The sequence below is a fragment of the Stylophora pistillata genome, chromosome 4, assembly GCF_964205215.1.
Source record: "Stylophora pistillata chromosome 4, jaStyPist1.2, whole genome shotgun sequence".
Taxonomy (NCBI): domain Eukaryota; kingdom Metazoa; phylum Cnidaria; class Anthozoa; order Scleractinia; family Pocilloporidae; genus Stylophora; species Stylophora pistillata.
In genome coordinates, this window is record NC_142522.1 from 13,289,812 (window position 1) to 13,315,481 (window position 25,670).

The 25,670-nt window shown below is 38.3% G+C and overlaps 3 protein-coding genes across 9 annotated transcripts in view; 2 read left to right on the forward strand and 1 right to left on the reverse strand.

Moving 5' to 3' along the window:
- The window catches only part of LOC111329654 (glycine receptor subunit alpha-2), a 13,882-nt gene extending 11,794 nt beyond the window's left edge, over positions 1-2,088 (forward strand). The window contains exon 11 of the mRNA XM_022934406.2: positions 82-2,088. Within this exon, the coding sequence (XP_022790141.2) occupies positions 82-366 (285 nt within the window). The 3' untranslated portion in view covers positions 367-2,088. The remainder of the gene's footprint in view (positions 1-81) is intronic.
- Positions 2,070-11,551, reverse strand: LOC111329655 (ADP-ribosyl cyclase/cyclic ADP-ribose hydrolase). 3 transcript variants are annotated; one of them, XM_022934408.2, is made up of 9 exons: positions 11,407-11,551; positions 7,757-7,875; positions 6,167-6,846; positions 5,107-5,195; positions 4,912-5,029; positions 4,532-4,629; positions 4,141-4,233; positions 3,018-3,104; positions 2,070-2,802 (listed from the first exon to the last, which is right to left on the reverse strand). In XM_022934408.2, exons 2-9 carry the CDS (start codon positions 7,815-7,817, stop codon positions 2,712-2,714), a joined length of 1,317 nt encoding a protein of 438 aa, XP_022790143.2. In that variant the 5' UTR covers positions 7,818-7,875; positions 11,407-11,551; the 3' UTR covers positions 2,070-2,711. The 3 variants fall into 3 exon arrangements, with proteins under 3 accessions (XP_022790143.2, XP_022790142.2, XP_088613520.1); XM_022934407.2 differs by lacking the exon at positions 11,407-11,551 and adding an exon at positions 7,962-8,187; XM_088757394.1 differs by lacking the exons at positions 7,757-7,875; positions 11,407-11,551 and adding an exon at positions 7,567-7,670.
- Positions 11,271-25,670, forward strand: part of LOC111329653 (uncharacterized) — a 17,748-nt gene continuing 3,348 nt past the window's right edge. For 4 of the 5 annotated variants that reach the window (XM_022934401.2, XM_022934402.2, XM_022934404.2 and 1 more), the window contains exons 1-23: positions 11,271-11,420; positions 11,862-12,125; positions 13,432-13,641; positions 14,126-14,176; positions 14,430-14,486; positions 14,593-14,628; positions 15,350-15,385; positions 15,478-15,522; positions 16,142-16,192; positions 16,488-17,804; positions 18,369-18,491; positions 18,918-19,046; positions 19,356-19,529; positions 20,087-20,125; positions 20,452-20,487; positions 20,587-20,646; positions 21,117-21,191; positions 21,795-21,920; positions 22,523-22,585; positions 23,087-23,264; positions 24,196-24,266; positions 24,987-25,037; positions 25,122-25,211. In XM_022934401.2, the coding sequence (XP_022790136.2) occupies positions 11,354-11,420; positions 11,862-12,125; positions 13,432-13,641; positions 14,126-14,176; positions 14,430-14,486; positions 14,593-14,628; positions 15,350-15,385; positions 15,478-15,522; positions 16,142-16,192; positions 16,488-17,804; positions 18,369-18,491; positions 18,918-19,046; positions 19,356-19,529; positions 20,087-20,125; positions 20,452-20,487; positions 20,587-20,646; positions 21,117-21,191; positions 21,795-21,920; positions 22,523-22,585; positions 23,087-23,264; positions 24,196-24,266; positions 24,987-25,037; positions 25,122-25,211 (3,349 nt within the window). In that variant the 5' untranslated portion in view covers positions 11,271-11,353. The remainder of the gene's footprint in view (positions 11,421-11,861; positions 12,126-13,431; positions 13,642-14,125; positions 14,177-14,429; positions 14,487-14,592; positions 14,629-15,349; positions 15,386-15,477; positions 15,523-16,141; positions 16,193-16,487; positions 17,805-18,368; positions 18,492-18,917; positions 19,047-19,355; positions 19,530-20,086; positions 20,126-20,451; positions 20,488-20,586; positions 20,647-21,116; positions 21,192-21,794; positions 21,921-22,522; positions 22,586-23,086; positions 23,265-24,195; positions 24,267-24,986; positions 25,038-25,121; positions 25,212-25,670) is intronic. The other variant, XM_022934403.2, reaches the window with a different exon arrangement.

Here is a 25,670-nt window from a genome sequence, read left to right on the forward strand (position 1 = left end):
AGCTACCACAAAACGTTGTCGAAATTGCTGTTTGCAATTGTCAGCATAAATTTCCTTTTGTTGTTGTTGATATTGTTGCAGGACAAAGCTTGCGAAGCAGCAGAGAAATTACTCGATAATGACAAAACGCCTCCGTCGCCTGGCAGCCGCCCCTCTTCAGGTCAGGAGGCAGTCTGGATACCAGGAAAATCCCAGGTTGAGACTGTGGCGAGACCAGGCAGGTGCCGAGGTTCCAAAAAACCTCAGACAGAGGATCACTACGTCAGGATCCTCAATACTGTGGAGTTTTTCTCCAGGCTGCTGTTTCCAGTGGTGTTTATCTTTCTGAATATCGCTTACTGGCTCTACTACGGAGGAATCCTGTGAAAGGAGACTCGGGTGGAGAATGGTGGCAGATGTGTTGGAGAGGAGGAGGCATGTGTAGCTCTCTTTTCATAATTACATGGTAATGAATCTGCTTTACTGAGCGTTTATTGGCGTTTTTTTTTCATAATTAAGTACTTTAAAAGGTTTTAATCCTATATGAAAGGTTTATTGAAGCTGGTTTATGGTTATTTTGCATAACGTCAGAATTCATTCCAGTGCGCATGTACGTCCAGTTTATTCTTGAGTTTGAATGCAACGACAGAGGATGTGAAGTTTTTTGAGATATAGAGTGGACTTCTTTAGGGTTGATTATGACGAAGCAGGGAGAGAAGGTAATTTTTGGAGAAATTCCGTTGAGGATTTCATGATATAGCAATAATACTTACGCGGAACCTTAAGTAAAATGGTGTTTGTTATAAGTCGAAGCCGAAGATATAAGTTCTCTTTACAACGAATGATTGAAACAAAAAACAAGTAAGAATTACTGAGTTTTCCTATAGATACTTCGATTTGTTATAGTATTGTCATAGGAAACACGGAAATAAAAGCACAAATGGTAAGGCCAAATAATACAGAAGTTTGTTACTTAATAATCAATTAATTTAAAATCCATGAAGAATTTCAGGTTTCCGTCTCAGAGTGTAGTGCTTTACATTTGTTGAGTCTGAGAGGAAGGTGTTCGCTGTTAACATCCATTTAATTAACATCGATTTAGGTTGTTACGCCAATAAGCCAGTATACGAGTGGTATTTGTTGTTAGCTTTTTAACTTTTAACTTAAATGCTTAAATAACAAAGTTATTTCAGTTGGGAGCAAGTTTTACAACTTGTGGATCATTTACTTCTTCTTGAATTAAATACTTTGTAGACCGCTATTTCAAGATTTTAGATGACCTCCGATAAATTGTTACACAAGTATGTAATGGAATACTCACTACAGTTTTCGCGACTAAAATCAGTGTAATCAACTGCTAGAATCAACAATGTTTGGTTAGTTGATAATGCCTTATAAAAATCTCTGTGGAACTGACAGACTCGGGCGCTTCTCGTATCAGCGCAATTGAAAAATTCCTGTTTCGATTTAACAGGTGCTTGAAATGATCTTATATTATTTACTTGGAACTAGTTAACCCACAAAGCTTCGTGGAAATCTTTGGATTTGATTTTATAGGAGGGGAGATTAACTCTTTTCTTTAGATAGTTTAATGTTTGTTGAATAATACCAAAATGTGTTTACTAGCTCAGTGAGAATCTCAAAACTTCAGTTTGATACGATTGTCAGACAGTTACATCCATTCTGCTTTATAACGCGATCGTATGTTCATTAACAAGGAGAGGGGGATCCTCGTCTAAAGGTACGACTTATACATATATCTATAAAATTAGTACTTTCCCGGGGTGAAATAATTGTGTTTCCCTCTTTGTATTTACCAGTCGACCTATTTTTAGGATCATAGCCTAATCATCTCAGAGAGGTTATGTGATAAGCTTCATACAGAGCTCATGAGCTGTAACACTCAATTTTTCGTGGCCAGGTGATCATGATTAAGGGGAAATAGTATGTGATAAAGTAAGAATCAATTTAGTCTTTCTAGCTATGTTGTAATTGTTGTTGGTTTTGCTGATATGTTAGAGCATTCTTACAGCGTTAGCGACTAAATAGTTACGTTATCAAATATTTACAGTCATTTTACCGCATAGAAATAAAACTTGAAACGCCGAAGGGTCCTTTATTTTGTTTATCCTTTATTTATAAGGCAGTTGACACCTCGACATATGAGATCAAATAGTTTATTTAGGCCACATCATTCCCCCTATCGTTTCAATTTCTAGTACTTTGATCGTCACTTCTACATCGTGCGACCTCACCCAAGCATTGTTTTGATCGCACGAGGCGTGCGCGAAAGACGAAGACAGCAAAAACGAAACCCCTAAGGTATTGTTATGGCCAAAAAACCACATCTGAAGGGCTTGAAGGAATTTTTGTTTAATAAGTGAAACCAAAAAAACGGAGAAAAAAATCAGAGTTTGGATTGTTCAATACGGCTATTTTGTTGTTCCGCTTTACGTCCGAATATTCGTACCGTTCTTTAATTAAAACCGTTGCATGTTTGCATGTTCTAGTGCCCTAATATGGTAACATGACGTAATCGTGGAATAATAACATCGGGTATGTGCTCCCATATCTATGTAAATGACATTTTTTTGCCTAGAAAGACTGCTAGTAGGAGTTTTTGTCCTTACTCGGCCAGAGAAAAGTGTGCTCTAAATTTCGTATCATGAGTTGTTCATACTCATGTAATCTATTGTGTTGCGTCTCATTATATTTCCTTTCCAACTAAAACTTTATTTTTCCGGCAACTCATCTTGGTCATAAACCTTGAAAAGACACAAGGGATCCCCAGGGTTGTCCAAGCACAGAAGGTGTCGAATAAAGCTGAAGAAATAAATTAGAAATGATAATCATTTTTTCATAATTTGTAAGTATTTTCATTTTTAGGAAAGGAAACATTATTCAGTTTTCATCTAATCAAATGTAAATGGCTAGAAAAGCTGGACTTTTTCGTTAGACTGGCATAATCTTAAAAATTCAATTAAAGCAATATAAATGATGCGGAAGAAATCGTTTCCGTTTGCAATATATTTACTTACTAGGGATTGTCAAAACATGTTGTCTTCAATCCCCTTGCCTTGGCTCGATTCTGCAACTCTAAAATAGTCAAGCTGTCGCATCTTTCCCTGAAAACGAGATAAATTACAGTTTTTCATTGTTTTTAAGTCGATTCACGTGACCCTACCAATCCACCGCTCTCTGCGCTCGACCCAGGCCTCCTACACGTGCCAGATCAAGCACGAAGCATTACGCACACTACGCCCTCATAATAAGTCAATGTAACATTGAAGCACTATGAAAAGTGGAAGACACTCAATAAACACCGAGGGATAAGAATTATCCTAGATTAAAGCACCAGGATCGATGCATGATGATAAGAAACATATTCGCATCACTATTTTTAGTGTACTTTAGTTAGGAATTCATAACGCCTTTGCCCTTTTTCTCACGTGGTTCTCGTTATTTTTTAGCAAATTAAACAAATTTTTCATTCTGAGTGGCTTAGGTGCTACACCTCATTCTTAGTTGACTTGGACACCAAACAGCTACGATTTATTCAAGCTCTAATTCTTAGAAGGGAATTGAGAAAAAAAAAACGAAAGCATGCATAAAGTTTGTGGCGTAACCTTCAAAAGAGACCGTTCAGATCCGGTTTACGTAAGGGTGCGTGATTAACACCATTTGATTTGCAGAGAGATTCTTTTTCTTTTTAATTCAAGGGTAAACTAGAATATTCAGTACTGCCATTCAGCCCCTGAAAGTTCAACAAAAGGACTCGAGCCTACTACGATGATGTAATCAAAGGAGAGCTAACAAGTGTATCTGTTAAGTCAGGGTTTTTACTTACGTAAGGAAATATCATCATGACCCCTTAGCTATTCAAAGAACAGTAGTTGTTAGTTCCCCCAGAGTTTATTTGGATAGCGGGAAATCATGATGGAGTTTTGATACGATCACCGACTTTTAATTATTAATTATTCAAAAGAAAATCTTCTTAAGTTCTTATACTGAGGTAGACGGAGGTTGGGAAAGTGAAAAACTCCAAACGATCAAACAGGGTGGCTGGCTTCAAGGGCTAACTTGCTTTCCATGATAAGACGCTTAAACTACAGGCTGGGAACGCCGGGTTTTTCAGCTGCAGCTGTTATCATATCTACTCACAGAGATTTGTGATGAAGAGTGTGGCCCACAAGAATTCTAAACTCTTTGACATCCTGTACTGGAAGACTTGACAGTTGATTCTCTGCTAGATAACTGAGCAGATTAAATTATGAATTAGGATCAGTGGTGCGAGTGGGAAACAATTAGTATTTTCTGTTCTACTGACTTATTCTAACACCATCTGCTCTCCATTCTTGACCACATTACGTGCATGGTTTATTTAAATAATGTTTTGTATTTGTAATGGACTCTGAAAAGGCAGTAACTTTGGTTTCCTATTGATTCATCAGGCACTTGTAAGATACTTTTTTCTTACATATTTTTTCTCTTTTTAAAAATGGGGTTTTCAGCAAATGGTTTCTGTGGTTAGGCAACAAACACGATGTCTGACCTATCGTCCATGAATGAAGGAAAGATCTGTCGGTCCATAAGGTGCTGTCGTGTGCCATTTAACATGACGTGGACAATGCCTCTAGCTCGTCTCGCCAGCTGTTGGAAGAAAAACGGAAATTATACCTAGATTCAAGCAAGGTAATATGTTAAAAGCCATGTATCTACTCGAGGGCCAGTCTGGGTTACTAAATATCAATTTTAGAGGAGGGTCAAAATTTGGCAACTTCTAGGTTTTCCTCCAATTTTTTGATTAGGTGAAGGGGGTGACATTGAGGCACTGGACAATGCAAACGTGCTTTGTAAAGCTACCAAAATCCTTTTGCGAAAAATCTACACACCACAATGGCCATCTAATTAGTGTTTACACAGGATGGTTACCTTTTCCGCAGCCAGACCCCAAAATGCTTTCTGCTTGCTACATTCGTAAGGACATTCCTTGTAGTTTATCCCAGGATCCTCCTTGCTGCCACACCATCTCAAGCCGCTCAACAAGTATCTAGAAGCATCAAGATGAAAAAATCGTTCAGAAGTATTTGAAAGAGCTGGATACCGAAAAAAAGTGGTTATTCTTACCCTGCTAATGTATCCTCCAAGGTTGTAAATCTGTCGTACAGTCTGGTGTACGCATGCGTTAGTTCTCTTGTTCCTGACCAAAACATGACCTGAAAAATGCGCGGGAAAGAAACAGGCACAAACCGGTTTAATAGTCAAAAGGACACTGAACAAATAAGTTTTTTGAGAAACTACATCTGCGATAACCGTCAACATTATTTCCAATTTTTTGGAGAATGAGTGCACAATGAAATTGGAGCTTCCTTTTTGCTTTCATGAATTCACGCAATCACGAAATAAAAAGAAAGAATAAAGGCTGATAGTTTCGAAAGAAACTGTTTGGGGCTGCGTCGGTGGGAGTAACGAAATAATTTGGATATATCAACAAAGTTGAAATGGTAAATTGGCCACCGTAATGATTACAAAAGCTGACGTTTCGAGCGTTAGCCCTTCGTCGGAGCGAATAGAGGAATTGTGGGTTATGTGTGCTTTTAAAGGCAGAAAATGGAGCTACGTTATTGGTGGGTGCATGGCAACGAGAAAAACATGAATAAATTAGTGGAATGAAAAGCGTTCATTGATCCCTGTGGGATTTAGACTGCCGGTTTGAAAGATGAGCTTTTGTTCAAGATTTTTACGGCTTTCCGTGCCACCTAAGTGCAAGGAAAGACCGCAGATTGCCATATGTTGCTTAGAATGATATGTTGCTTAGAATGATAATCTAATGATAATCTGCGGTCTTTCCTTGCACTTAGGTGGCACGGAAAGCCGTAAAAATCTTGAACAAAAGCTCATCTTTCAAACCGGCAGTCTAAATCCCACAGGGATCAATGAACGCTTTTCATTCCACTAATTTATTCATGTTTTTCTCGTTGCCATGCACCCACCAATAACGTAGCTCCATTTTCTGCCTTTAAAAGCACACACAACCCACAATTCCTCTATTCGCTCCGACGAAGGGCTAACGCTCGAAACGTCAGCTTTTGTAATCATTACGGTGGCCAATTTACCATTTCAACTTTGTTGATATATCCAAATTAAAAAGAAAGAAGTTGACTCAAACCACATAAGATGCACTTACTTTGTCATTCAGCGGTTTCTCGTCATACAAGTCGAAGAAAAGAGCATAGTCCTTTGCAGTAACATCACAGGGCCCTTTAAAGGCAAAACTCTTCGAAAACGTTTCCCACAGCTCCTTACAATCTACTTTGAACGGATTATCAAGATCTTTTCCCTTATTTTCAACAAAATCCCAACACCGCCCCAAGAAGATGTCTTTCAGGTGCTGGGTGGTACCTCCAATCGGCTTATACATCCATTTGTTCCTATTCTTGTTAATTCTCTGGTCGTAATATTCTTGAATTCTTCCTTCTACAAATTTCGTGTCTTCATCAGCGTTATTCCGAAGTTTCGTTGCTTGTGTTAACCGATTTCTATATCCTGGATTTTGAACCATGTTATAACCTTTAGGTAATAGCGATTGATGATAGGGGCTGACAGGGATACTGCCAACTGCGTATTTCCTCCATAAATTGTTGTATCGCTTTGCAAGCCAGTTATTTTGTCTGCGGTAAAACAGCCGCTGATTGAAAGTATTTTGATACGCACGATTTGCAAAAGGCATGGGAACTAGGCGTCGTTTGCTGATTTGAGAACTCGGCCATCCAGTACTAGACTCTTGTAAAGCAGTAGTAGTGTTCTGACTTTGTCTACTTTGGGATCTTACTGTTCTTTTACTGTGTGGTGATGTGTGCCTGGCATCTAAACGCATGGAGTACATCAATAACAAGTTATTTTTCAACAATTTCAGATCATAATGGCCCCACAACAAGAAGGCTTTTCTAGGTCAAAGGTCGAATTTTCTTTCTTAGGATCTAGAAATAAATGTTTTCAGCAGTAAGCATTTCGCCCGTTGGTTGTGACTTTAATGCGTACAAGTTCGAACGAAGAAAAGAGATCATCACTTTCCATTTGTTTTCTTGCTTTCACTTTCGCTGACCTGTCAAGAAATTCTCAGGTACACATTTTAGCTGCAATGGATATAGCTAAAACAGAACACTGGTAGGTTAAAAACAAATATAGTGAGAATATTTGACATGAGTATATGAAGAGTATTTAACCGAATTGAAAATTTCAGCAGAACCCGAGCTAATGTCATCCTGATTCAAGAAACGCAAGACACAACAACAACTTTAGTATTGATGTGAACAATATTCTTCGATCATACATAGGAATTTCAATATCCCAGCCTGAGTCGACACAACCATGACATATGTCGCGTCACAATAGGTCACCGATGGAATAAATGAAGTAAACAATCTTCCTTTCTCTGTGGTGCAAACCGAGCTGTTGTAGCTCCAATTACCAATTCGTATGAATAACCGAAAGGGTATGAATTACATCTTATATGATATATACAAAGCGATACTGTGGACAATAAGCAACGAGTTTGTTTTGGAGTAAACAATCCCACACTGATACCTCCTGCCAGTCAACCGGTAATCATAATCACAGTAGTCACAGCCTTCAAGGGTGTTCTTAAACACCACCGACGAATCGAGTTGTTCCATGAGTTCAAATTTGGACCATAAGGTCGAATTCCGGGCCGGCTTTTATTGGAATGATTGGGTCAGATAAACACTTCCATAATTGATATCAAAAGGTGCCATACCTGTGCAGACAAGACACAACTGTAAGAGCAATATGCTGGAAAATGTGTTCCATAAAGTCATGGCTGCAATACAATTGGTGTCCAGAAGACGGAAACGCTTGTTGAAATACGGTGCTTACCTGTTGAGGAAAATACAGTTTCTCAATAATGCGTTGTGGCTGTAAAATGAATGGGATAAGCTGGACATCTGTTATTAGGTACTTACTTAAATCTTTCGGGTTATGATTAAAAATAATAACAGACTTTCACTTCATGACCCTTTGGAGTGATGCAAATCACCGTATGTGAATTTTCAGTTCTTGTTTAAAAATTTGCGAGAATGTCGCCGTTTTTTCTTTACGAGTTAGAGTTGATCTTTAGCAATCGTCGAGAACGAAGCAAGTTTTTTCATGGCTTTGTTGTGTGGATTCAATCGAACAGGTACCGGCCAAATAAACAGGTTTTGGCTATCACCGAGTGTCACTTGCATGTGAAAAAATGTCGTCGTTTGAAACTGAATATATACTAATGAATTCTCTGACGGGCTTAAACCTCGATGTTATTACTTAAAGCAGTTTTTAAGAGCAAGAAGAATTTTTCACAATTTTAAGAAGACTACGAGATGAATTCGAACTCAATGAGGCTGCATCGTGGCCCACAATTGATATATTTTCTTCACGCTAAAGAAAGAAATCTTTTCATTTAAGAAGAAGTATAATTTTTTTTTAACGACGCTACAACAAACTCAGTAATGTTGTAGTCTGTTCACAAGTTTGATAAGTCATCAACGGGTTTTGATTGGTCAACAAGGAGAAGATTTAAACGAAGGCTTTCCCTTAGATTCCGTCACTTTCCCATTCGTTTCATTCATTTCCACGTCCAAATTTCAACAGTTATTAGACGAGATTGAACAAAGTGTATTGATTTGCTAGTGGCAATTAAATCGTTTACCAAGGTGGAGGCCAAGGCGAATCATTCATCTGCAAGTCTGCATATTTTTTCACGATTTTTCGTTCGATTCCTAACCCATTCCCATTATTTGCAAATCACACGGCGGGCCCTTTTCTGTGCGAAGTGCAGACAGAAGCATTGGGTTGATTTGTTGGGGCTACTTTCTCCTTTAGGAGACGAAGCCACATATGTTGTTTTTATTGCGAGTGATAATAATTATTTAAGGGAAAACAGACACCGAATTAAAACAGCCGCCCTTGACTTGCCTCCCACCGAACAGTGTTGAACCTCTGCCAAAAAAAAAAGGAGGCCTGAAAAATATTCCCAGGAGGCATTGCGCAGCAGCCTGTTATTCTCTAATCTCTTCACCAAGCGTCCAATTCACTGGGTGGCGAACTTCATAAAGGTGATGTCCAACCACTTTTCTTTCCAAAGTGAGACCGAGAATACTCAAATTTCTGTCATAGATGGGGATGTGAGGAGGAGGTGAAAACCAGTGTGATCAGAAAGGAAAACACGAAGCGTTCGTGGCGTTTAGCTTCCGATTGTAAATGGAATTTTCAAGATTAAGACTACTAGTTAAGAGCCCAGCCGTAGTTACAAAAGCAAACAGGGAATAAGAAAAGAATGTCAATTCGCCTATTGAATTAACAAGAGGCTGGAATCATTCAGTTCCCCCCCCCCCCCTCCCCCTTCTATTTCTAATATAGCTGTTTTAACTAGGCCTTTTAAATAGAAAACAAAGGTAATAACGATCACGAACTTTTTCAATCAGCCGATACTCAGGGTTATCATAAAGGGACCCAAAAAACAAGAGATTATAAAAAGTTTATAATCTATTGCCAAGACAATTCAACCCAATACGGAGCTGTTATAGATGTAACTGTTACGTTTGAGAATTAGCATATATACTCGAAATTGTTTATCGTACGGTAGTTGATAAGGGTGAAGCCCGGATCAACATCATGCATAAACAATTGAGACCTAATAATTGATTTGTTATTTATTTCTAGTAGTCATTCTGAACGTAAGAACAGGAGAGCCTCGTCGTTTTTATCCTATCCTCAATATCCCATACTGTTGAGCTTCCCACATGACTCGCTATTTATCACGAAATAGTAGCGAGTGGCGAAGCCAATCAGATGGTAGTACTTTTTGAAAGAGCTCTTTTCGATTGAGTGTCGTGAAACCAGAACCAAAGTAATCACAATGGCCAATCAGAAGAAAGGAAAAATACCCTTAAGAAACAAATGAGAACTCAGAGGAAAAAGAACCAAAGTGTCTAAAGCGCGGAAAAACGTGCGAGACTAAGTCGTGCTTGGATTTATTTTTGCACCTGATTGGTCGAGGAAGTGGTGGCATCTGATTGGTTTAGAGAGTGATGCGAATTTCTGAACCAATCACAGGAAAAATTAAAGCAAAACAAAGCAATCCCAGATAATTTTCGACGCTATTCATATACTAGATACCATTACATACGGGCGAGGCCAGGCGGCTCTGGTTTTTTTACGAAAAATATCTAGCTATATGAGTACGAGTACATTATCTTGACAAAAAAAACAAATAAACAAATAAAACAAACAAACAAAGTGCAAAACCAAACATGGGTATTGAACATCCTATTAATGTCCATATACGGCAGGTTCGAAATGAATAACACTTTGGAAAGGTAAAGAGGACTCTCTTGACATAACTGTTTGGCTCAGTAGTACCAGGCCTCTCTTGAAGGTGACATTTTCGTTTACTGTGGAAGGTTTTCTGAGACCAAAACAAGGGATTCATTCTAAAAAACACTGACACTCATTTTCAAAGCTGTTTTTAGCGTCACTAGATTCCTTGTTTAAAACGAAAGGAATACTCTCTTCTATATTTTTTTTTAAATAAAAATGCTCGACAAGAACCGGTCATTCGTGATTGCACTGGATTCGTTGATTTCATAAATACATACTACCCTTAATTTCGAGGGCTTTTGATTCGAACAAGGGGCACCCTCCTTATCTCATCAGCGAAGCACCGTTAACTTGAAAAGCTGGCGGTTTTGTGAGAGTTTTGAGTGGCACAGACCCGCAGACTAGGCAGACAAGTACACCTTTAATTTTTTACTGAGTAACTTTTGTAGTGCACTCAAAGGAAATCACATTATTCTTCTCGTTTACACTAAGAACAAAAAAATGGAAATAATGGTAATTAATTAATCGTACCTAAAAATTAACGATGACAAGACTGCCTGGATGAGAATCAAGCCTCCCCCCCCCCCATCCCTTTTTCTATCATAGTCCCTCTGACTGTTCCAACGAACAGGCGCTACGTTACGACAAATTTTGTTGTCAAAGAGCAGCGAACTCTTCAATGTAAGATTTTTTTAGAAAAACGCTCTTGGTTATGGACATTTCAATTCAGTGTAAAGTAATAAATTGAAGGACTTGTCGCGGGACAATTCGCTGTTTTGGCTCCTTAACTGGTGCCGGTAATTTGAACACATAAAGCTCCCTGTTGAGGTTTGACAATTCGATGAATTACATCATTGGTGCTCGCTCAAGTGAATCAGAGACATAAGGTCATTAATAAATTCAATCCGATTTTTTTGCGTTTAAGATAGCCAAAACATGACTTCTTGTTTTTGAATTCCATTGCCACTTTTACAGCCTACTGGTAAACAATTTGGGAATGAGGTTATTCGCAAATGTTGCCGCGGTTTTGTCTCTCCACCTGTGTCTTACCTTAGCAAAAAAAGGTCAGTGCGTTGCTTGAACGGAAGCTTCACATTTTTTCTTGAAAGATAATGCTTGAGGGCACAGATTCTTCAGGCTTCAACGGTATCGAAAGCAGATGACACGTTTTGGTTCAGAACGAATTGAAGTGTTTTCTGTGTCTAAAATTACCTGTATGTTTGTTGAAATCCATTTTAACCGGTAATGCATTCGAAGTACCAACTGAACTTGCTAAAAGTGATGGCCTTGATCTCTGGCCTGTTTGTATTCTTATGCTTCATTAGATCCATGAACTTGACATAGAAGCATTTAGTAACGCTTTGAAAAGGGTTTCATTGCACGATTTCCCTTTGTTGCTTTTAAGATAATTATCACAAACAGTGCATTACTAGCGATGCATTTTCGCTAGGAATGAATCTGTTACTTTTCGTGAAAGACATGTGCCATATTTCCACCTGTAACAGACCTCCTGCTTCCTAAATGTGTCAAGATAGTTTCTATTAACACCCCTCTTGACGATCCAACACGAGCGACAGAGAACTATGGCGTACGAGCTGACAAAAAGAGAGCGATACTTACGGACAAACCAGGAATCTTTCGGATTCGTAAGGGACTCACGGATGAGAAGGGAACAGTATCTTTGGAAGCGCTGTTTCACCCCAGGTTTTACCTGCGCCACAAAAACTACCACTTCCATTTGGAGAAAGAGGTCAACAACTCAGTGTTCTGTAAGTGTTGTTTGTCGGATTTTGAACTTTAATTCAATACATATGGTAAGGCAAAATAACTAAATGATTTTCACCGCCGAAATGCTCGTCTGTTGAGTGCAATTAATTATGATTGGCGGCCAACATAACCCGTCTAGTATGTGAACAAAGTTTTTAAATTTTCGACACATTTACTGATGGAAGATGTTAATCGTCTTGTCAGAACGGTAAAACACAGAAGAAATCTGACACAAATTTTTTCTTTGTCCCAAGAAAGAACTTAGTAAACGCCTACTAAACCATAGAGTTATCTGCGGCTGAGTGGTAGAAATCCGAAAGGTCTTGGGTTCGATTCCTAATGAGGAAATACTCAGACTTTTTCCTCACTCTTGACAAGACGAAAGACATGTTTCTTAACCTTATGTCCAAGCTGAAAAGTTACGAACTCACCTTCTTACTCAGGAAGACCTGTAGTTGCGAATTTACGCATTCACTGTCCTCTCTAAAGAAAAAAAGCGGCTATGTTGTCGACTGTCTTGGAGCAAGTGAAAGATTAACGATCAGCTTACCCTAGCAACTGTATGACTTGTAAAAAAAAAAACAAGAAACAAAATCGTAGCTCTAAACTTTATCACGTATCTATGAAAACACGTAATAACTACTGCAGACTACAAATTGCACTCGCCCTTCGGGCTCATGCAATTTTCTTGTTTTTAAAGAATGCACCCGTGCTTATTAACAACAAATTGCACTTGAAATCATGTTATTGCCTAAACTTATTATACCATTTTGAAATCACTGGTGATTCTTTTAATCTTATTGGCTCTCATAAGTGCGAGTTATTCACGAATTAAACCATGTTTTGCTCTAAATCGCATCTTTTCCCCAGGCAATGGGAAGCTTTACTAAAATACAACAGCCAATTACAAATAGAAACCAATCAAATTGCAGGTAAATGGAAAACAAGTTCTGCAACTTTCTACAGACCAGCTCACCACTGTATCAACAAAACATTTGTACAGGCTAAAAAAATCCTGTATCTGAGCCACTGAATTTTGTGATTTCAAAAAGGATGCAATAAAGTGGTGATTAAACTTTCGTGTCGTGCAACTATGATCCGCAATTATACTTGTAATTTCAAATAAAACTTGTGCTACGCAATCGTATGATTTTAAAATCGCGCTTATGATTTCAAACCAAACTACACTTCACTCAGTTCAATTATATGTCAGGTGATAGAAATAGTTTTCAAGCCAGCAAAGTTTGTCCAAATAATGAATTCCTTGTGCAGCAGTGTTGTAACGAAACTGTTGATATATTTTCCCAGATAAGGACGCAACATTCTTCATTTTAAAAGTGACAGAACGCCCAGCCCTTTATGCGTTTGAGCTCTACAGTCATCCCGCGTGGTTCCTGCGACATTTGAAACACAAGCCTTACAAAATGGTTCTCAGGAAAGTTAATGAATCGAGTAAAGACGTCTTGGATTCTACTTTTTTTCTCGCTCCCCATCGCTGCTTTCCAAAGAAGGGAAATGGTAATCATGAGTCTGTTTTCCCTTTTCAATGATTCGTATCTTTGAAACGATTGTTAACACTTTGCCGCGAGAAAAATGCTCCAACATTAGGCCCAGTGGGCAGGAGGTGAGGCATTTTTTAGAACAAAAACAAGAGGGGGAAACGTAATTTATTTGTGCATCAGAAAGCGGATATGAAAGTGTTGATTCATGGACAGAATGGATTTCTCGACACGGTTAATATACAGATATCAACGGTTAAATCTGCTCTGTCGAAAGGTGGAATGCTCACCTTATCTAAGTCATAACAAACAAACAACTCGTGTCAGAGTTTCTTAATTATTTTTTCTTATCATGACCGTCGATTAACGGAAAAATCGCCCTGAGTTCCTTTAATAGAATATATGTCTCATCATATCATTTCTATCATTCCTCTCTCGATTCTAATGATTATAAAATAAATTGCTATTATATTGTTGATAAAGATCATCTTTATGAGTTTTAGATGGCAATGCTGAAAAAAAGACTGTTTTAGTTGGAGGCGGTACATTTATAGGTAAGTTTTCCTGATCAATTATCATCCTCCTTTTGCTTTATTTCAGCAGATTTCTTTGAAATCTCTCTCAAGAAAAGTTTTTGGCAAAGTCTAAGAACATACAATTCTGCTTACAAATCTGTTCATTCCTCCCTTTCGTTCAGACTGTCTACCACCATGTTAGTCTGACTGACGTTCTATCAGTCTATCCTAAAGTGTGTTTATCCTTTTACTCTGCGCATGGAAATCTAGTTTGCATTCTGTATTTTGTTAGACACTGCAGATGAAGACGCTGATATTGCGAGTGCAAAAGCCAACGATTTACACGCTGGTGAGAATTAAACGTACCACTGTTAGCAATTCTTCATTTCTTCACAAGAGAAATTTGACGTACTTGTTAACTTTATATTTGATGTCCTTCATGTTCGAACATACAGAGGATTTTGAGAAGGCGTATTTATCGAAGGATCAAGGTAGGGGAAAGCTGTAACTGTTGTTTTAAATGTTAATCTCTTACAAGAATTGAGACCTGACAGACTTTTTCCTATATGGAAATTAAAACTTTCATCATATTAGAGTGAGTTGCAGTAATTGCAAATACAGTGGTCTTGATCTATGTTCGAACGTCCACCATCTCCCTTAGCTTTGTTACGTTTACTTCGAAAAATTATCATATAATACAACCTCTGATGGGAATTAAACATGGCAATGAGAGCTTTGATTGGTTAGGATGACCTCGATTAAATCCTTCCTTAATTCTCGAGCTCAGGCGATTAATTTTGGGATGTGAAATCATTAATTTTTTACGTGTAACAGAATATTGAGCCATTTATAACTTGTGATAGCAGTTAGAGCAGGCAAATATCGGCGATCATGAACTCCGTTCGAAGTTATGAGAATGTCGTTCTTCGTTCTTGTAAATATCAATTTTGTCAAAGACAATGAACGGATAAAAACACATTGCAGCCAGCTCTAGATAATCAATTGTTGATTGCTCCAAACTGAATCACATTACTGAACCTAAACAATCGTTGATTTATTCTTACATTCAATATATATATATATATCTAAAAAGAGTGGTTTCATAGTTTCCTTCCCATATTACATGTATACGGTGATTGCGTACTATTCAACTTTCGTAATTCTAAAGAAAAATATATGTAAATGTTTCTAATTAAGACTATTTTCGTTTAGATGAAAAGGACGACTCAATCGTAATACACACCGAAGGTAATTTCTTAGTAATTGTTGATGTTTTTGGTACTATAGTATTTGCGAGGAGTCTTGATAGTATTTGACTGTCGTTATTATGCAATTCGCAGATGATCAGATGGATGATGAAAAGCCAATTAAGATACACACAGAAGGTAGATAAATCATGCTCATTACTCATCTAAAACTGTATTGAATGAAAAATCCGTAGTAGCAATTTATTACATTTTGCCCATTTGGCCCATAATGGGCCCATCATTTTCTTGTGATTAGGTCCACTGTCATATGAAGCACAAGTTCAGATTGAAAAAAACTTGACGACAGCATTGAGTATAAGCTTAAGTATGTGGTTAAAACATGCTAAGCCCAATTCCTGGTTGTCTTTAAATGTTTTCTTTTTCCAAAGTTATGTCAAATCGGTGTGGCTAAGTTTGTATACGGTGATATAAATTGGTTCTGATTACTTAATCTAAACCGTTTCGAATACTCATAAAACCGATTGACTGAAGCAGCCATAAAACCTTCCGAGCTTTATATGAAATATCAAGATATGATAAACGCATTGGCATATTCATCTGTATAAGAGCAAACTGACTGTTTAAATTGTCTCTAGCAGATTTCGAGCTTTACCTGAAATGATATCGATGATGAATCGAAAAATTTTATTTTAATTCATTCCCGAGCTATTGACTAGTAGCTTCGTCCCCAAATGTCTGATGGGTACATGATCTTCTGGCTTTTACAAATGAGTTTTATTTTCATTTTTTCTCATAGCGGAATCCCCCGAAGAAAACCAGGAAGAAATTTTAAAGGAAATCGAAGATGGTACGTTAATTTCTCTCAAAATAATGATAGACAATTACACGCTCAAAAGAACCTCTTTTTAGCAGCCTTGCTGAAAAATTCGGACGCCTAATCTTTACTTTTTCTCAATCTATCAAAGTGATTCTTTAAAAAATTTTACCAGTTAGGCCGTTTCAATTTTCTTTAAATTTGTACTGAATTTGAAATTTGGCTCTGAAGCAAAGAAGCTAACTTTCTGAAAAAGACCGCCGGAACGAAGTTTATAGATCCAATTTATGGTACACATTTTCACAAATACCTCTCAACTTATTTTAAGCATTCAGAATTTCCCAGAATACAGACAATACCACGTACCTCGAGAAAATAGAGAAAGATATCGAGGAAAAGGTGAACACCATAGCGGAGAAAGCTTCAGATTATCTCAAAAAGCCGTCAATTCACACTGGAAATAAAAGTAATAGCAAAGCAAGTGCGGTCGACGATATTGAGATCCATACAGAAGCCGATGAAGAGGAAAAAACGAAAAAAATTCATTCTGAAAACGATGTTGACCAACCAAGCCATGAACAGGACTCGATGCACAACTCTTCAGAGGACAATGAAACGGAAAGAACACAAAGAGTGGAGGTTCTAGGCCCTGTGATCGATCTCTCGAAGCCTGTGGATCAGAACGATGAAACAGATATTGATAAGGAGATTGTAGTTACAGGACAACCCAAGTTGAACGGAAAACTTACAATCGACACAACATACCATTATAACCATCCGTACAAGTTGAAGAACAAGGAACAGGAGAAACACGAAGAGAAGCTTGCCGGGTTTAGTATCGATGACGTATTTTCCCCCAAAACTCGTTCAAACAGAACGTCTTACGAGACTCCATTGCGCCCACACGCTGTGCAGAACAAGGCGTACAAGGATTTGACGGTGGCAAACAAAGCTTTGAGCTCGAACATTGAGAAATTAAAGAATGTTCTGGAGGCGATCGAGGATGTACCAAGCGATAATAAAACTAGTGAAAAAGGAATTGTTGTGGTAAGGAAACTACATCCAAATGCATTACACCAGCAACATCTAAAAAATAAAGGTCGATTTCTGGCGCTCAGTGGAACTCCACAAGTTCACGAGAACCCGCCTTACTTGCCCCAAGAACCATCGAACATTAAGGTGCTAAAGTCGCAATCGACCACACAGACAACTATTACGAAGTTACCGGGTTCCCCGGTCACACCGCTAGCTGCCGATAAAAAGGCGTCTACAATGATAAAGAGTCCGACAGCGAAGACTTCTACCTTGCAGAACGACAGCGTAAAACAAACGCAGCTGCCAGTGATGGATGCTTATCCCCATGGGGAAAATTCTATTGCACCAACAAGCGCGCCAGGATTGCACGTGATTCAAGGCAATAGAAACCTGCCCAGTAGCAAAGCTCGTACCAATGCTTCTTCAGAGGTGTTTGATCACCTGGCTAGTGAACTTGTCGATCATGATGCCACAGGAAACCCAACTCCTGTCACCGCCGACAAAGGCACTACAAACAGTGTGACTGACTGGATGAAAAAGCTCAAGCCCCACAACAATTCATTACAGGAGACTTTTAACGAGCTGAATCCTGATGATTCTGCCAAGATATGTGAGTCACCTATATGTTGTATTGCATACAAGAGTCATTTGAGCCTCAGCGTTTTTTTCTTATTTCACCTAATGGAATTCTATTAGTCAAGAAGGGAGGATGTAACAATACGGGTGCTCCCCATAACACCAATTTAACATTTATTTCAATCCTTATGAGTCTCGGTTTTTTTTTCCACTGGTAATAGGTATGTACTACATGAAGTAGTAGCAGCTCTTTCGTCTCCCATCAGGCCCTTTTCCTTAAAAAAAAAAAAAACAAGGAAACTACTCAAAAACACAAATTTACTTTTCCTAATACGAGTAAATGTCCAATATATTTAATAAGGTAGTTATCAGAGTAACTACTGTTTTCATTTATGCATCCCTATCCCGCTCGATTATCAATAAACCGAGAAGCAATCGTTAATGTTAAGCTATTTTCTCCTTGTGCTGGTTGATTGCGTCAACTTTTGGTTTAATCCAAGATCGTGCATAGCACTAGTTTCCACGACCACTAGGAAGGAATGGTCAACGACAACCATCCTTGATTAATATAATACATCATACCTTTGTGCATGTACAGTTTACCTTGGCGAATGCGAGGACAAGTTCCCCAAAGCCTGTGAGGACTGGGCGGCCCAACGATATTGTTTAACTTTTAGCGAGCTGATGAAGAGATATTGTAAAAAGGCCTGCAAACTATGCAGTAAGTTACTAGAGGTTAGAAGAAACCTTTAAGTCATAAAATGGATAGTGCAGAATTTTGAAGTGTTCCAGGAACAATATAGAGGGTGAGCGAAAATCTGCGTTATTTTGGCCGAACGCGCTGTATACATCATCATGGGTCAAATGTGCGAAAGTGACGCAGTGATGTGAGCAAAAAACCGTTACGTTTGAATTTTGGCAGACTTTTTACAATGGGAAGGGCTCAGTTTTTGTGTAATGACGGGAATGTGTAAACAAATTTTCTCATAGAGTCGTTAGTGATTGTGACTGTGACTCGTAATCGCTGGTCATTGCTTGACTCTGTTGAATTTGACGTTAAAAACTGAACAATTAGACAGAGGGCAGATCATTCTTTGTTAAAAAGTCTGTGAAAAGCCTAACATGACTGTGTTTATGTTATTTTCAGATCACGTGCTAGCAACGGGTTTCACTTCTTGCGATAAAACATGCGGCGGAGGTGTCAGATTGCGCATGATCAAAGTGAACAACCGACAAGTTCTACAGCGAAGGTCGTGCAATGTGCAGAGTTGTCCAAGTAAGTGAGAGGCGACTTCTTTAAGATTGCAGAAAAAACTTCGACATGGGAAAGCTTCTACAATGTGTAGAGCTGTCCAAGTAAGAAAGAGGCGACTTCTTCAAGATTGAAGAAAAAACTTCTTTCAGTGAAAGACAAGTGTGCAGTTCTGTCGGAACATTGCCTTATAAATTTGTTAAGAGTTAAACTCATTTCAAGTTTAAATTTTGGTCTTAAGGGCTAGGTAATAACCTATGCAGTCTACTTGATCGCACATTTGTTCACTTAAAATTTCTCGATCCCAGGAAATTGTTTTTGTTTATCGTACAGTTCATGGAGGCTACACACCTTACTCAGAGTGGTCCGAATGTAGCGTAACATGTGGTGAAGGAGTGCGTTACCGACACAGGTCATGCACTAATCCGAGACCTCAGTTCGGTGGACGTGACTGCAGTCATTTCGGAGCACCAGTTGACACTATGCCGTGCGTTAAAGGATGTAAAGGTAGGTGACTCTTCACCAGCCTCTTTCGACTTAGTGATAGTACTGTAATGTTGTTAAATCAACACTAACGCAGTTGGATGGCATCAGAGTTGGATGGGACACTTGAAAACGCTTGACATGTTGACAAAAAACTTCGTTTAATGTAATGTAGGAGCAAAAAGTCCTAAGAGGCATATCTTTCAGAGTATCTGAGTTTCAAATATTTACTTGTTCTATTGTATCGTGATTGATCTATTATCATTTAGGAGATTCAAGAAAGTTGTTCTGTAAACCAAGGATACGATTTTAATGACTGCAGAATAAACAGAGATTGTTTGAAGCGTGGCTTTGATTCAAGATCTAACATCTACAGCAATGTTTGGGGAAAATAAAAGAATTGAAAAAATCTTCAATGAAATCTTGCAATTTCCAGCCCATTACTTTGCAAAGTAATGAATATAACATGAAATACAGCAGTTTATGACGATAGCCATTTAACGAAATTGGAATAGCTATGATTTTTGTATCGTTAAGCAAAAGTGTTCATTTCTAAATACTCGTGAATTTACTTTCATTAGGATTTAAACCAGGCAAATACCATTCCTCTCTCAATTCAGGTGCGTTGCGTTTCACACACATCTTCATAAAAATTATTTAAACTCGGTATGAATAACTACACCGATGAACACGAGTTGTTACAAGCTCAGACGAAAGGGATTTGATGCAATGATTGGTGCACATTGGAAATTCATCTCATCCCAATTTGCCTTTTTTAACGAGAGCGCTGCGAAGTTTGGGACAGTTTGCCCGACCAGAAAACCCCAGATTGATTACTATTGAAATATTTTTTCGGTAACTTTTCAGTGAAATTCCTCATTAAATAAGTGTTAAGATCTTTGACATGATTTGCTTTCTACTGATGGAAATCTTGTTTTTTTCTCAGGACTTAAGAAAGGCAAACATCAAACCGACCGCTTAAGTATGCTTTGTTTTCCAAGACTGATTTTCAAATAGATTGTTTTTTTTTTACTTTATTCAATGATTACACTTGACCACATGCATAAATATTTTTTCATAGGTCCCGAGGAGTTTCCTGAATATCACGCAGAAGAAGCAAATCCGAAGGCCTCAGATCCTGGTAGGTGATTGGTTTTGACAAAACTTTCCAACTGATCAGTCCAACTGCATCTGTACATTTAGGACTGATGAGGTCAATTTCGTACTTCGTGTACAACTGATGACGGCCCAAAATGCAGTGTCTTGCTTTAAACACAGCAACCTTTAAACTTTCTAACACTTGATATTAATTTAGGGAAAAAGATTGGACCATGTTAAGACAATTAGCTCACTAAAGCATGATTGTAATCACACAATGGCAATATTTCGTCATTTTTGGGAACAAAGAGTATGGAATACTACGGCAACTTAGCCTGTTGCAGTTGGCAAATTAAATATAGTCATTGCTAAAAGACCTCCCCTCGAAAAGAAAATGTTCAGTTTTTTTTAAAGATTTTTAACCAACGGCAAGAGGAGCATTAAGCTACATGTATGGACGCATGTTAACTTTAAAAATATATCAATTATACATTTCGTGCATGCAACACCAAGTAGGGGAAAAAGAAGCCGACTCGGATGGCGATGAAGAAGACTCCGGAAGTGCAAATGAACCTTCCAGTAACCAAGGTAACATGCCGTCTAAGATAAGCTGTTATCTCGTGTATTTAAAATGCATCAGAAAGTTAGACGACTTCTATCACCAATTCATCATATAGTCACGGAAGACAGTATGCTGCAAGAAGAAACTTTTAACGGCTACAGAGGCCTACAAGGGTGAACGAAACAAAAAAAGCCTTTTTGTTTTTAGGAGTATTTCCCTTGTATTAGCGTCTAAGCCTTTTGGGAATAGTGTTTGTAAATGCTCAAATCTCTTTGCAGTTTCTACTCCTTTCGGTCTTTGCCAAATGAGCCAAACCTTTTATGATCTAATGTAACAATATGATACCTTAACACAAGTCATCATGATCTATTTGAGCTTACGAATTTCAGAAAATATCATTAAATAATGGGTTATTATGGAATGATGCTAGGTGATATTTCGTAGTGTAAAGACAACTGCTTTGTTGCCTCATAGTTTGTCCCCTCTACTAACTATGATTGTCTGATAAAACGGGTCAAAATCACTTCGTATATATTTACTTACCTAGAGAAATTAATTTAAATCGACGCAACTCACCGCTTTTTATTTGTCAAAGCCTGTGAGTGAGTTAGGACAATATTTTATTGCAGATTATGGTCACGAGTTTGAATGGCCTAAGAAGCACCACCGTCACAAACCAGTTGTCCTAAACCACGTGCACAAAAACGTTTACAAACACCGAGATGGCTATGGTAACAATCATTATCTAAACGTTGGTAAGTTGCATTCCAACACAAATGTTACCTAGTATATCAATTTTACTGCCGTGTCGGCATACTACAACGTTCTTTACAACAAATGCATCAGGTTTGATTTAAAGGCAATTACTTACAAGCATAACCAGACAAACTGAGTTAGATTTCTGTGATGGTTTTTTTTGACACCAACACTGTACTGATCATAACCACCGCCGATTTGACTGTCACCATGGCAATAATCGATCCATAGCATCTTCAAGAGCAAATGTAAATCGCAAGAAGGTTAAAATAGAATAATGATTTATTGAATCCGTCTGTTTTTCTCATTTTTGAGGAGGCAACGTTTTTCTTGGTCGACTGTTAGGTTGTGACGCGTATTACGACTTACAGAAAGTTAGCCGCTTTATTCATAGCAACAATGACAATAATGACAGTGGTAATGACGATGACCATAACGATGACGATGACGATAACTGACAATGATAACGACAACGATAGCAATTGATTTATTATCAATTCTGGCTTTTCTGTGGCAACACTTCATCGCTCCTACAGTTACACACAAAAGTAAATGTAAAGAAAATTAAGATAATGATGACATAATATCACTATTTTTTAAGATGAGGAGCAGAATCCGTACGATCAACTTCAAACCCACGTGGTGCGATACCGTGGCCGCCAAGGTTAGAAGCTTCAGACACTCCCCTTCCCATAAAAGCTTTTGTTTAAAGTAAACGTTATCAACAGCACACCATACAAAAATAGCGGCTGTTTGTTATTGGTCTAGTTTGTACCATAATCTAATTCGTTAGACAGTAGGGCTAAACGAATTTTAACAGTCAACCGCACAACCATTAAGCAAGCGTAGAAGGAAGTAAAAATTTAAACAAGAGTATCTCAAATAACAAAACTTTGTTTTTCGAAATTTGCTTCACCTCCAACTTCACAACGTGATACATACTCATGCACATATACAAGGTCAATTTAGTTTGGCCGGAATTTCACAGCCAACAGTACTCGTCATAATTTGGTGCAATAAGTCCATTGAAGGATAAAAATAATAAATGATAAATAATGATAAATAAGGCACCGACCTTTTAGAGTCAAGAAAACTGATGAATTCAGCTCAGTAACATCTTTAGACGACTAGAAATTTCCCTTACCAACATTTGTCATTCTTCCAGTGGCAAAAATGGAGTGTGGTCCTTCGAGACTGCTTCACTACCAAAAGCATCCTTCCAATAGACCTACAGCGTTTGAAAGATCTAATCCGTACAATTTCTTTGACGCTGGTGAGATTGTTTATGATAAAGATGGCGTACCCACTGATACCACCACGAATGTCCTTCAAGCTTTTGACTCGTAAGTTATCTCTAAAGAGTTAAATATTGAGTGGCCTTTATAGTTACAAAGAGTTGATTTCACTGATACTGAAAGGGCGTGCTACCAGATATTTCCTTCCGCGTGATCTTTGGATCAAAGGGATTAACCTTCGTATATATTACTATAGTAAACTTGATAAAGGCTGATAGTTTCTAAAGAAACTGTTTGGGGCTGCGTCAGTGGGGGTAACGAAATAATTTGGATATAACAACAAAGTTGAAATGGTAAATTGGCCACCGTAACGATTGATCATTAATCATTCTAAGCAAAATATGGCAATCTGCGGTCTTTCCTTACACTTAGGTAGCACGGAAAGCCGTAAAACTCTTGAACAAAAGCTCATCTTTCAAACCGGCAGTCTAAATCCCACAGGGATTTAGACTGCCGAACGCTTTTCATTCCACTAATTTATTCGTGTTTTTCTCGTTGCCATGTTCCCACCAATAACCTAGCTCCATTTTCTGCCTTTAAAAGCACACACAACCCACAATTCCTCTATTCGTTCCGACAAAGGGCTAACGCTCGAAACGTCAGCTTATGTAGTAAAATTGCACAGAGAAGAGGAGTCGAGGGAAAAAGGATAAAAGTTGTTTTAAAGCTATTCCAGAAATTTGTAATTTCAATTGTAATGTATCAAAAATTTTGGCGCTGATTGTAGCACCGATGTTATGGAGACATGTAGATGATTAGTTTGAGGTTGATGTTTAACAGAGATAAGGGAAACTAAAAACAAAAATTTCCTGAAAAAAGGAATCTTTTCATCAAAACATATATGAGCTGACATTAAATAAACAAAAGGAAGGTTTGCAAAAGCCAATGATTGGAAATGGAAGATATTCTTATACATTGCATTTTGTGGATTGTGTTGCATGGGTGAAAAATCAAGATTTTTCTTCCTTTTTCTCCGTAGACCTTACAAAATAATTCTTCAAAAGGGCAAAAACAACCAAATGAAAGTGATGGAGCAGTGCATTGAGTCAGGTTACTTGCTAGATTTGATCCATTTTCAGCATTAATGAGTTACAAGTAGCGTTAAGAATTTTTTATATTATCATCAGGTATCGGAAACGACCTAGGACAAAGGGAAAAACTTACAAATTTATAGCATCAGCGAAATAAAATATCCGGTCTCCGGCATGAGACGAGAAAATACGATCATCAGTTGTGTGAGGGTTGACGGAAGTTTGTTTACTACGTTTTGAAGTTAAAATCGTGTTTTAGCGAAGAACTGGCCCAGTTTTCGGTGGAAACGTCTCTTTTGACCTCTTGGCTGGCTTTCACGTTTGACGGTGGGCGACGCATGTTTCTTGAGATTTGATTACCTTTGGAAGCGAAGATGGTTGTCCAAGACATCGTGAACACCATAATTTCACGGTCAAAACACCGTCACCAGACATTTCCGCGACTCACTCAAAGGATAGTCGCAGCACCTACTTTGGATCATTAATTTTGCTTTTCATGTGCTTTTGTAGTTTTACGCTCTTGTTTCCAGATGATAATCTTACTATTATACCAATTTTAAAGGTTCGTGCTCATTGAAGAGGCTTTGCGCGCTTCTACCTCTGTTTGCCTGAGCTCATTTGATGAACGTTCAGTTCTACACGATCGGCTGATATTTTCAAAGCATTCAACTACTGGCTGAATTTCGAGATGCACTGACATCAAGGTCTTAATATCTAGAACATTGATCCTTTTTTACAGATGCTTCCGTGAACCCTGAGGAGGATTTAAAGCTTGGTTCTCAGGGTCTGGGTAAGACAGGCAATGAATTCCTCTTTGTTCTTCGTGTGATTTCATTGAAAATGTTTTGCTAAATCAGAACGTATTTCCTTATAGCTATGCCAAGTGAACAGCGGTCACTTCCAACCATTTCTACAGAAAAACCAGCTATGAATAGTCTGGCATCCAATCGCTTCGCTGAGAATGGTGAGTGGGACAGTCAAGGGTAGAATAGTCTCTTTCCGAATGACATTAACCATTTAACTCCCACAGGTGACTGACAAGTGACTTCTCCCTATAATATCCATACATTATCCAGGAAACAGGTAATGAGAACACTCAAACTTGTCAGACAGAAGCTGTTGTCTTGATCTAGCACCAAGTTCTCATAACTAGTTTAAAAGGAAGCAGCTATAGAAGAGAATTGACTATTAGATCTTTAGAGTTAAAGGGTTGAGCTATGAGGCCACCTTACACCTGAAAAGCAACGTTGCGTGACGTTTTACTAATCCTTCCGTCACGATCGAATGACGCAGGGGAGGAGAGGGGAGGGGAGGGGAGGGGACGGAAGGGGAGGGTTGATTTGCTCAGACGGATTTATTCCTTTCTCTGACACAAGAATAAATCTAGAATGACCAGACAACTCACGCCACTTTCTCAATCGAT